Source organism: Tamandua tetradactyla, chromosome 2 (genome assembly GCF_023851605.1).
Source record: "Tamandua tetradactyla isolate mTamTet1 chromosome 2, mTamTet1.pri, whole genome shotgun sequence".
NCBI classification, from domain to species: Eukaryota; Metazoa; Chordata; class Mammalia; order Pilosa; family Myrmecophagidae; genus Tamandua; species Tamandua tetradactyla.
Window position 1 is genome coordinate 28171999 of NC_135328.1, and position 12751 is coordinate 28184749.

At 42.3% G+C, this 12751-nt stretch overlaps 1 protein-coding gene across 2 annotated transcripts in view; it reads right to left on the bottom strand.

The window, feature by feature from the left end:
* The window catches only part of EPB41L4B (erythrocyte membrane protein band 4.1 like 4B), a 162177-nt gene that overhangs the window by 89752 nt on the left and 59674 nt on the right, over positions 1-12751 (bottom strand). For both annotated transcript variants that reach the window (XM_077141445.1, XM_077141454.1), the window contains exons 3-11: positions 10783-10825; positions 9848-9926; positions 7638-7682; positions 5747-5799; positions 2852-2972; positions 1704-1791; positions 1479-1567; positions 1110-1179; positions 859-1028 (exon numbers count right to left, since the gene is read on the bottom strand). In XM_077141445.1, coding sequence (XP_076997560.1) covers positions 859-1028; positions 1110-1179; positions 1479-1567; positions 1704-1791; positions 2852-2972; positions 5747-5799; positions 7638-7682; positions 9848-9926; positions 10783-10825 — 758 coding nt within the window. The remainder of the gene's footprint in view (positions 1-858; positions 1029-1109; positions 1180-1478; positions 1568-1703; positions 1792-2851; positions 2973-5746; positions 5800-7637; positions 7683-9847; positions 9927-10782; positions 10826-12751) is intronic.

Sequence of the window (12751 nt, forward strand, 5' to 3'; positions counted from 1 at the left end):
GGCTGGTGCTTAAATGAGAGAGCTCAACACAGCACAGCCTAAGCAGCTCAGCAATCCTCATCTCAGCACTTGCAGCTCAGCCCAGGCCTTTGGAGGTGCAGAAAGGAATCACCCCAGGGAAAGTTGTCGGAACCCAGAGACCTGGAGAGAAGGCCAGCAGAGACCATCCTGTGCCTTCCCACGTAAGAAAGAATCTCGGTGGAAAGTTAGCTGCCTTTCCTCTGAAGAACTAACAAAATAAATCCCCTTTTATTAAAAGCCAATCTGTCTCTGGTATGTTGCATTCCACAGCGAGCAAACTAGAACAATTGCCAAAAGGTAGAACCAGCTTAGGTGCTCACTGACAGATGAATGAACAAACAAATTGTAGTAAATCCATACAATGGAATATGATTCCACCGTCAAAAGGAATGAAGTTATGACAGAAACTACATACAACAAGGAAGAACCTTGAATGCATTATGCTGAGTGAATTAAGCCAGGCATGAAAGGACAAACATTATATGAATCCACCTATGTGAAATATCTACAATAAACAACTTCATAGAGACAGAAAATAGATTATAGTTGTGGGGTGGGGAGGAGGGGGAGGAATAACGAGCTATTGCTTGACAGTAGAGTTTCTATGTGGGGATGCAAAAAAGGCTTCATAATGGGCGGTGGTGATGGCAGTACAACATCGTGAATGCAATTATCACCACTGAATTGTATCCTTGAAGGTGGTTCCCAGGAGAAATATTATGTTGCATATATGTTACCACAATAAAAAAAAAATTTTAATGGGGGAAAAACGTGTATATATATCATTTAAATGTTACACACAGCTGTGTTTCCACCATGGGGAACACCATTCCCTACCTGAATCGGAAGCGAGATCCCAGCCTGATGAAGTCTGATCTATTTGACTTGCTATTCCCGGGGGTCCGGAGTCTGAAGAAGGCGTGGTGCTCCACGGCACACTTCCACAGGTGCTTGCAGGTCCTGGCGCTGTCCAGCCGGAACACAAACGTGTGTTCCTGTTCGCGCCCCTTAAACAGCAAGCACAAGGCTGTGTCTGCAGCATCCCCGAAGGACCCACCGTGAGGAGGGGAAATGAGAGCCAAGCCTACCTGATCGTCATCCTCGACCACGACAAGTGTTAGTTTACTCTTCTTAAAATCCATCTTGGTGATTTTAGGCCTGGACAGAGAGAAGATATTTTAAAAGTAGAACCTGCAGTTACACTACCGATACATCCAATGGCAGTTTCCCTTCTACAGTTTAAGCTTAAGATTTTGCTACAAAAAGTCACTCATTCATTTAAGCGGGATTACCCAGAAGCGTTCCTGCCATTGTCATCCACCCACGAGTGCGAACAGTAGGATGCATTTTAAACATAAATTTGGGTGTGGCAAATAGCCCTCAATCATCATCCATCACATATAATTCCACCACAAAATAGAAAAAGACATTTTTAATATTAGACAAAACTAAATTACCAAAAGAATAAGCCTATTTTGTTAGCTCCTTCAAAGATTAAAATGCCTGTCGGGGTCAGTCCAAGAGAATATTCACAGCCATCTCTTCCCTACGAACAAACGAAGCGACAATCGGTACAGGGTTCTAACAGGGCGTCACAGAGCAGAATGCAAAACCATGTTACTTTGTTTGCACATTTCTCAGTAACAGCAAAACCAAGCGACTCGGACACACGCAGCTCTTACCCTGACAATGTGCATGTCCACCCCATACATTTCCAGCCACTTCGCTTTATTCAGATAGGAGAGTTCCGCCTGGGCAGGGCTCTTTCCCCTTTGAAAAACCAACGGAAATACGTGTGAACTGCAAACGGTACATCCAAAGATTCCTGAAGGGTCCAGCCACACGGGATATTATGCAGCAATTAAAACTGAGGGATGCCAATTCATATTAAAACAAAAAGATCTCCAACAACATACTGTTAACTTAATAGAACAATCACACCAGGATGCTCACAATATGACCATTTAATGAAACAATGTTCTTTTGTGTGTAGCTACGTGTATGTAAATGCAAAGGAGAAAGGCTGGCAAGATGCCAACAGACTGCTAACATCAGCTAACTGCAAGGAGGGGAGTGGGTGTGTGTTCGCATGAGTGGGTGTGACAGTGGGATGGTGACAGATGACTATATGCTCATACTTGTATACTGTTTCAGTTTCATACAGTGAGAATGCATGAATGTCACTTTTCCGTCACAAAGAAGTCATAGTTTTCCAGCATGCCTAGTGACAAATGAGAAACCACGCAAAGTTTCTGAGTCCAAGAAAGGCTTGGGACAGGCAGTATTTGGGGAAGATGAGCCTGCAAGGAGGAAAGGTTGAGGTCTGGGATGCCAGTGAGGGGTCAAGTGGTAGGGCTGGTTGTTCAGGCATAAGAGGGTTAGACGAGGTGGTGACCGCAGGGGGAAATGACAGCAATGGATGAGCAGTTGTATTTAGGTATGACCCTATTTCCTGAAATACAACTCTGTACACCTGGTCTCAAATATGAGTGTCACTATAAGGAACACGAGGGCATTTTTCTAAAAGGTCTGCCTGATTCAGGGGTGGCAGCCTTGAAAGCAGTGAGCAAATGAATGCAGAGTACAGTGTTCTGCATATAAGGAAGAAAAAGAATATGGTTTGTTTCTTGTACATCTCTCAAAATAGAGGTGACACATGGGACTTTAGGAAAAGAGGATGGCAGCACGGGAAAATTTATGGCTGGGGCTGCAATTTTACAGTCATCGACAGAGTGATTCTATTAGAGAATAAGAATCTGACAAACAACTACATATTATTAAATATATACACATTTCAGGGTGCTAGACTGCAGAGCCAGCGTCACGGTACCTGCACTCTTTCCACCTTTGGAAGATATCAAATTCCATCGCTTCTGTCTGATTTGGAATGAACCGAAACTCAGACACAAGCTCAGGTGTGTGTTCTGGAAGCTCGCACTCTCCAAGCTCCGCTGTGGGTTTCAGAAAAGGGAGGAAAACAGGAGACATTTAACGCTTTCGGTTATGGCTGCAACCAGATGCAAAGGCAGCTGCGTGATTATAGAGCACAGGTACCCCCCAGTGTACAACTATCTTCTTTCAGGAAGGTTTAACTCTCACTCAATACCCCGCACGTAAACTCTGAATTCCCAAGAATCATTCTGATCTCCTCCCCATCAGACGACAGACCGTCATCACAGTTATTACTATCCTTCTCCAGACTGCTTCTCCCATCTGGGGAGGCTTCAATTATGTTTCCCCATGAAGCGGTGGAGCCCTGCATCTGCAATAAAAGGCAACCGCAGGGAATGAGTTCCTGCCCAGAAACATCCATTGAACAGGCTCTCGTGAAGGGTAGGTCAGAGCAGCACTTCAGGGTATGCAGCGCTGCAGAGGAGCAATCAAGAATTCTGTGCATGCAGGTTCCAGGCGGAAAAAATATCAAAGCAGGAGAGGGGAGGGAGGACGGAGTGAGAGGGCTGCAGGAGCTGCTGCAGCCTCTCAGGCAGAACCTGGGAGGCAGACGGCCATGCATTAGACCAGCAGCCCCAGCACAAAGCCTGGACCACGCCACACGGTCCTTATTCTTGCTAAGTTCCCCGCAGAGCCCAGGGCCTGAGGACACAGGCGGCCCCAGCCCGCAGGACACGAATGAGAAAACCTACTCTCCCCGCGCCCCCTCATCCCAGCCCTGCAGCTCAGGAGGCAGATCCCAGAATGAAAAGGAACCCTCTCAGAGGTCCTTGTGACTCACAGTGTGGCCCCTTAAATGACAACATCGCTGTCTGGACGCTTGCTCGAAATGCAGAAGGAAGCTCAGGCCACACCCCAGAAATACTGGACCAAAACCCGCTTCTACAAGAAGTCCAGGTGACTGGTGCGCAATTATGGGGGAAGCAGGTCCCCAAGAGTGGTTTTTAAGCTTGAGCAGGCATCAGAATCACCTGGAGGGCTGGTTAAACCGCACATGTCACTGGGCCCTGCCTCCAGAGGCTCCCCTTCCCTGACTGGAGTGAAGTCTGAGAATTTGCATTTCTAATACGTTCCCAGGTGATGCTGATGCAGCGGACCTGGGGAGCACATTTTGCGAACCTGTGCTTGACACAACAAATCCCACCCAGTGACCAGTTAGCATATGCTTGCATACCTCCAGTGACGGGCAACTCACTACAGCCCTTTTATTTATTTAATTTTTTGTTTATTGATATATATTATATATTCACATACCATGTAAGCATCCAAAGTGTATAAACAATGGTTCAGAATATCATCATATGGCTGTGTATTTATCATCGCAATGGACTTTTTTTGTGAAAAAATAACATATATACAAAACAGCAATAAATTTCAAAGTACACTGCAATAATTAGTTGTAGAACAGATTTCAGAGTTTGGTATGGGTTACAATTCCACAATTTCAGGTTTTTACTTCTAGCTGCTCTAAGATACTGGAGACTAAAAGAATTATCAGTGTAAGGATTCAGCAGCCATACTCATTTGTTAAACCCGACCTTCTCACTACAGCCCTTTTTACATCTGGATCAGCCCACATGAGCTGTACCCAGGCCCAACTCTTCTTCCAACACACTCGCCCAGCCTGCGAGTCATCGCCGACTCGGCTCTCACACCTAAGTCTAACCACCAGGTCCTTCTCCTGTGACCTTAGTACTGTGGTTTGTTTTTCTAAGCCCTCCTGCTCCAAGCAGGCCCTGGTTTCCTTGCACCTCTGTTACAGCCTCACCTCCGCACTGCACGCCTTGCCTTAATCCAGCTCCCGTCCCTTCTCCCCATCACAGCCTGCGAGGCCCGGGATGCACACCCAACCCCGCCTGCCTCCTCAAGGGCCTTCAAAGGCATCGACCATTAACACGGAATTCATGTGTGTTAAATGGGGTCCAAGGTCATCCACCTCTGTGGCTGCTTGAACATCACCCCCCAAGGCCATTGTGCTGTTCTGTACCCCCAGAAAAGCCAGGTTCTTTAATCCTGATTCAATATTGATTAAGGTGGGACCTTTTGAGTAGGTTGCTTCCTTGGAGATGTGACCCACCCAATCGTAGGTGGGACCTTCTGATTAGATGGTTTCCGTGGAGATGTGTCTCTACCCAGTCAAGATGGGGTCGCTTACTGGAGCCCTTAAGAGGGAACTATTTTGGGGAAAAGCTCGGAGCTTGCACAGCCAGAAAACTCTGGAGCTGCAGAAAGAAAATGTCCCTAGGGAAGCAGTTTGAAACCAGAAGCCAAAGGACCAGCAGACACCAGTCATGTGCCTTCAGAGCTGACAGAGGTGCTCCAGACACCACCAGTCTTTCTTGAGTCAAGGTGTCTTTCTATGTATGCCTTAGTTTGGACATTTTTACAGCCTTATAACTTATAACTTAATAAATTCCCTTTATATAAGCCAACCCATTTCTGGTATATTGCATTCCAGCAGCTTTAACAAATCAAAACAGCCACTAAATTGCTGGTCTATCTCTGCACTTTTCTTTCTGTTTGGTGCCTTGGTTTCTTTACTCATCTGCATCTATCTCCCCCTTCCACCCCACACTGGGCCTCCTGCACCTCCCAAATCTTGAAGAGACTGCATACACTTGTCTTCCTCAACCTTCCAGAAGCTACTGGGGAAGACAGAGTTTACAGTCACATTCCAAAGTATACCACTGAGCCCAGTACACAGCAGACACTCATTTGTTGAGAAGAAAAGCAATAACATTTAAATGCTAACTACTTTTAAAGAATAAGATACCTTGTAGACAGAGGGCAGCTAATTCCACAGCAGTTTCATATGGGCATTTCAATCTTGAATAAAAGAAAAGATTACTTCTAAACAGGTACTTAAATATATTCATAAATACACAAACCTTCTTTGAAATAGTCTTTCCCAAAGGTAGTGAGATTTAGATAACAATTTTCATTCTTTGGAGTTTATATTTTTGCTGTTCACATAGAAGAATGTAAACAATCTGATTTAATATTACACATTTCCCAAAATCAGCTCTTGTCACATGACAAAATAATTCAATCTAGGTGTATCTATCAACCATGTGAACAATTTTACTGAATTGGGCAAGCATGGGGATGTTTGGGAAATAGAATATTTTGTCTATAGTTTGCCTCATATTTTTAATTTATTTTATCTTGATACAGCATGTGCGTCTTTTCAAGATGCCTCAAAATCTTTCTTGGAATAAGACCATAGTGTTAAAAATAAATGCACAGACTCCATATCTAATAGTTTCAGGACAACTGGATACACTCAAGCACTTCTAACAATATAACTGAGGCATAGCAACAGAGGTATCTTATTGCAAATCCAATGATCTCATTCACGCTTAATATTACAAATTTGGTTAGAAAAATAATAATGACATCCATTGGTATAGCACTTCATAGTTTTCAAAGCCTTTTCATATACATTATCCAATTTAGTCAATGCACTGAGTTTGTAAACCCCTAGGATGGGACTTAAGAGGACTCCCCCACTTTCCAAGTAAGGAAATGAGTATTAATTTTGCTCAAGATAATCCAGGTGGTAAGAGGCAGTGCTGGGACTAGAACACTATTCTGTTCTGAAGTCCAGTAAATGATGCTGAAGTGCGTGCAAACTGCAAAGTACTGTACGAATGCATGGTGTCGCCATTAATATTTTTCCAAATTGAAGACAATTCTAGAGTCAAGAGGCCTTTTAGTATAAGGAGCACAGTATGGAGATTGAGAGAAAAAAATAAACACATACTCATGGCACACACACCAATCAAGGATCTGTATTGCATGGCGGAATAAGGCAATGTATACACTGTACAATCTACTTGTTTTATAGTGCACACTCCAAGGAGATATATTCCACTGAGATCGTAGACTCCATTGAGAGTCTGCAAATTCTGAGGTTACATTCTAAATGTCCTTTGGATCACATTCAAGATCAGATTTAAGACGTAGTCTTGTCAGTATATCAGGTGTGGCCTTTTAGACTTAAGCTGCCCTTAGTTTTTCACATACTAGAAAAATACTCAATACATATGCTGAAAAAAATGGCAACTGTAAAAGCTAGAACCGAAGAAATCTCCTATCTTTAAAATGAATTAATACTACATGCAAAATGAAACATTTCGGTGCCAGTGCTTCTTGCGCTTAATAATCATTAAATTGCCTAACCAGGAGCCTCGTACTTTGAAACCATTTTTAAGAGGGGAAAAGGAAATGAGATGAGATGTCTAAACCTGGTTCTACTGGAAACAGAACAAAACCTCTTCACAATACTCAAATGTAGATGGAGATGAATGACTTTTTGACTTTCCAAATCCTTGTAAGTGTATACATACAAATAACATATCTTGCTTGCAAATACGACAAAAGCCATTATGAATGGGGCAGTGATGTGATCAGGGAGAGAATTTTTCCCAAATACACATCACTTTAGATATTAATGCTCTTGGAAATGCTTCAAGCCATATAGTAATCATTTAAAAAGGGATGATGATGACAGCAATACAAGTATTAGACTCACTTTACAATGCCTGGTGCACTTTTTTTGAATTTTGAAAAGGGAACAAGGGTAAAAGAGTTAAAACAGCGAATTATTTCGAAATGTACTATGATCTATCCTGGGTTAAGCGTTAGAACAAAAAGATACTTACTTTCCTGAAAGAATGTCATGCCTGAGTTGTAAAACAAACAGGTACCTGTGAAACACATACAAAAATCAACAGAGGGTAACTCCTTCCCAGCTGCTTCCAATCCTCACCTTGCCATTATGGATGGCATCTGCCCCACCCCCACCCTCACCCCAACCCCACTCCCACCTGGCATTTTGCATTGTAAAGAAAGAGAGTCCAAGTCAAATGAGAACTTCAGTGGAAGTGTCTCCTCCTGTGTCTCCAGGAAGGTGACTGCATGCACAGAATTCACAAGACACTTGTAGGGTGGAACAAGGAACACCACACAGTCCAAGGAGGCCTCTGCAACCCCCTCAGTGCAGGAGAAGAGAGCTGAACAGGGCACACAGGTTCACGATATGGCCAATGAAACCGGCAGCGTGGAACCGCCCGGTCTGGCCCTTGGCCAGGTTCACCAGCAGATTCCAGAAAGGTCGCAGCTGATGGCATCAAAAAGTTTACAGCTGACTGTGGTTAGCAACTGCTTGAGGCTTTTTTCCTAGCGCATTTTAACGGCAAAGCATGTCTTTTAAAAAACCAAACAGATGTGTGCTCAGACATACACACACAAACAGAAACAAGAAAAATCCTGGAATGGGGCTGCAACCGGGTTACAGGAGTAACGAAAGAGGTGGCAGCAAATAACACAAGCAGCGTTAAAAAAAAAGTCTTGGCTTAAACAAGTGTGAATTTATGTTGTTTTCTGTTTTTGCTTGTTTGTTTATCAGGAGGATGTGGGCATAGAACCGCTCGTAGTGTTTTGTAAAAATCTCAACTGCCCACACTCCTCCACTCCACACCTATGGAATCAGAATCTTTTTTTTCTTTTTTAATTAAAAAATTTGTTTTTAAACACCAAAAAAAAAAAAAACAAAACTCCAAACGCAAACATTCTTATTTTGATCATTCCGTTCTAACTATATAATCAGTAATTCACAATATCATCACATAGTTGTATATTCATCATCATGATTGTTTCTTGGAATACGGAATCAAAATCTGATATGCAAGAGTAGATCCCAGGAATCTACTTCGTCCAGAAGCGTCCCAGGTATTTCTGATTCACATAACCTTGGTGAAAAACTTCACCCAAGCTTTCTGACAGCTAGACACGGTGTGTCTCCTAAGGGCTCTGAAGAGGAATCCGGGAATAATTTAATTTGTTTGAACTTTGAAAACAGTGCAAACAACCTCTCTCTCTCTGAGGGAGTCAGAAATAAAAGGAGGGAGAAGGTTCTAGCACATCCCAGAAGGCTCCTACTTTCCATCGGGTGCTTATGGGTAACCCAATGGATAAGCTGCTTTTCACTTCTGAAACCCAGGGCACCATCTTGTGTACTCACAGCAAGGAGGACACTGTACTCATATGGCCAGAACCTCTAATTTCCGTAAGGTAAGCTAACCACTCCAGCCCAGCAGGCCTTTCCAATGGCGGAACGGTGATAAGTCTGTCTCTGAAGCATTATTTGGGCATTTATCTCCAAAAGAGTGGTCTCTGCATGGGCCTCCCAGCAGCCTGCACGTCCCCCCTGCTGCCCATCACACAAACAACCACATGGGCTCTGGGACATCCAAGCAGGAAAAGGCTGGATAGAGAACCTGAGGGAAAGAAGGCTGGGTAGAGGCAAATGCCACACTTAAAATGTTGTTTAAGTCTCTTTTGTATTTATACTGTTTCTGAAGTCTAAGAGACCAACGACAGGCAGGTAGAATATAAAAGAAATTCAGTGGGGCTGCAAGCTAACATGGAGCTATTCTAGCACGCATAAGGAGTGTTGACTTTTTAAAAGTGTTCCTCATATCAAGGATCGAGGGAATATTTTTGCTGTCCCTTAAAAAAAAAATAAAGATGATAATTTTGGACTGAAAAAATTTCCTGTGATAGGTGCCTTCTCTTTTTTGTAGCCGATACAAATAGGAAGTGCCACAGAACAACGAACTGGTTTACTCGAAATCCCAGAAAATAGACGTGTTACGAGAAAATAAACCTCCTAATTTCTATTCACTAAGAAAAAGATTAAGTTAGGCAACATGGTGGATTTTCAGCAGAATACAGGGGTAAGCCCAGACAAAGTGATAACTCTTGCTCAGGGACATAAAGACAACAGACAGAAAGGGAGACAAAGCCACAGAGAAGCTACAAGGAAGGCAAATGCCACTGGTGGGGCTCATTCTGTGCCACACCCCCCTACCTTGTAAACTCTTCACGAAGATTGTTGGGTTCTGAAGAATAGTATTTAACTCGAAAGTGCAAAGCATAAGCAGGTCCGACTACACATTCGGAGACGGAAGGTTGAAGATTTTTTCCCCCAGTTTTGAAGATCACAGAATGGATAAAAGGAAAAACATGTTAAAGCTATAAAACATTCACCACTACAACAGGGCAGGTACAACAGGACACGCAAAACTAGCACGTTCTTTTTCAATCCTAGCTTGTAACAGCAAAAGGGACTTTTGTGTTAACACTGATGTTTTAGCTAGTCGCCTCGTTCTGGGGGGAAAAACACCAAAACGAACAATCTAGATTAATTACTATGAGCAGATATTTTATTTTCACCTCTATTGCCAGGATACTCCCAACGGATACCCCCATTTTTACAAAATACTAAGCGGCCTAAAGGAAAGTGACCTGCGAACAGAAGGGGCAGAATTCTGCTCTCGATACCCAAAAATAAAGTCAAAATACCTCCAAGTGCTTTTCGGAGTATAAGGTTTTTAAATTATCTATGCAAAAACAACACTAAAGAAATGTGACTATGGCACCAGGATCAGACTGCCAGGAGCCTCTTGCCCCACCATTCTCTGAGCCTACTTCGTAACTCATTGGAAAGTGAGTAATAATAGGTGTGAAATTGTGTTTCTGAATAGCACAGTCATCAGTTCTCACTGGCAGGAATATCTGATTTCAAATGCGAACATTTTTTAAATATCTACTAAAAACTTGTATTTGAATTGTAAACTCTAGCATTTGGCCAGCCTGAGGAAATTAAAAGTCACCCTCTCAGAACTGAATCAATTTTAAAATGCTTCCAAGTTCTAATGAAAACGTAACACCTCAAGACACTGGCAAAGGAGGTGACTATCAAATTAAAGAAATACAGGAGGAGGATTAATTCAGCTTACTTACTTTTCATCTGCTTTTTTATGGGTTTGGAATGATCCAGCCAGTGCTGTAAGAAAGAAAACATTTCTTTAGTAATATTTCTTCAGCAACATCATGCAGTACTCACTGTTCTAGTAATTCTACCTATAAAAGGGAAGAATTAGACCAGAGTAGGAGTTATTAGTTTGGGGTATCTGCAAACATCTTGGGATGGTATAAAAAATTCTGTGCTTATTGCTACCTATTATAATTTTCCAAACCCCAACCAAAACCACTCCAGCCAATCCTAAAGAACACCTAGGGTAATATATAAGATTCTACAAACATTCCATGCACTAGGATAACTTTCCAGAAACCGACAGCCTTCAGATGGGTTCCTGGACCACATAAGTCCTGAAATGCAGAAGGGCCAGCCTCTCCAGAACATCAACTAGTTCTATCCTCCTATCCCATATTGTCGACAGCCCCTTCCAATATGAAAAAATTAGAATGGGCATAGCCCATTCCATGGAAGAAAGATCAAAGGTGATGGTGAGTTAAACAAAGAAGGTAGGGTTTAAAAAACAAGTATGGTTGCTGCATCATTATATTGATATTTCTTTTAGTCTCTAGTATCGTAGAGCAGCAAAAAGTAAAAACCTAAAATTGTGGAATTATAAACCCATGCCAAACTCCGAAATCTATGGTACAAGTAATTATTGCACTATGCATTGAACTTTATTGCTTTTTTGTATATTTCACAAAAAAAGAAAAAAGTGATGGCAAAAATATATGTATTTCTTCTAGCCTCCTATATTCTGGAGTAGCTACACGGAAAAATCTGAGAGGATGGAATGAGAGCCCATGAGAAAATCTGGGATCTGTCCTGTAACTACTTGTTGAAGAGTGCTTCTATTGCTTTTTTCTTTCTTTGCTTTGTACATGTGTTATATTATACAATAAAAAAAAGTTAAAAAAAAATTCTGCACTTATGTACATAAATGCATTTTTCTGGGGGGCACGCCTACAGTTTCTGTAAGATTTCCAAATGGAGGGCCCCCCCCAAACCATAAAATCCTTTAACTGAATGAATCTGGAAAAGTCTTTCTGGTCAGTAGAACCAACTATCTTTTCCTTCAGAGCTTCTCAAGTTACAATCAACCTTCTCCAATACTTCCAACACTTGAATGATCTAATAAAGAGCACAGGCCCTCCCTACGAAATTCTCTGATCAGGCACTGGGGTCTTGATTCTGTTGCCTCAACCTCTAACAGCATAAAACCATAATTCATAGCTTCTTTATGCTCTTGCCTGGAAAATGACCCATGTGGCAGATGGAAAGATGGAAGTTCAGGAAGCCTAGGGACTTGGCTGAGATAATGCTGCTCTGATAAGTGAGGACATTTCAATTTCCTCTAGTTTTTTTTGGGGGGGGGGAGGGGTGCCTGGTCCAAGAATTGAACCTGGATCTCCTGCATGGAAGGGAAGCATTCTGCCACTGAACCACTCATGCACCCTTTTCCTCTAGTTTTTGCCAAGGGGACCTCTTCAGTCTCATCCATTCAAGGAAAATTATAAAATCACTTTCTTCATCAAAAAGTTCTTCTGCCATGTCAAGGTCATTGACATTACAACCCCGATGAGCCCAGCAACTTAACTTCGTGGAAAACTGTGCTGAGGGGCAGTGGACTGTGGAATGTGAGCCCCTCTGTGCAAACATAAGCCCCTGGAGGGTAGGGCTCATGCACTCAATCATTCCTGTGTTGCCTGAGCTGGGCACAGAGTATGGCACCCAGTAGGCCCTTAGGAGATTCCTGAGAAATAAATAAATTTAATTTTATATTATTCTTTAAAAATGATGCAACATATTACAATTGATGTGTCTTCTGTTGTTAGACCACAGTCTTGATGTAGTTGATGTATATATATATATATATACTTACATAAAAATATATACACACACACATACACAACTGTGAACAGAGTTGTTCATGTTGCCATCACCATAAGAAAG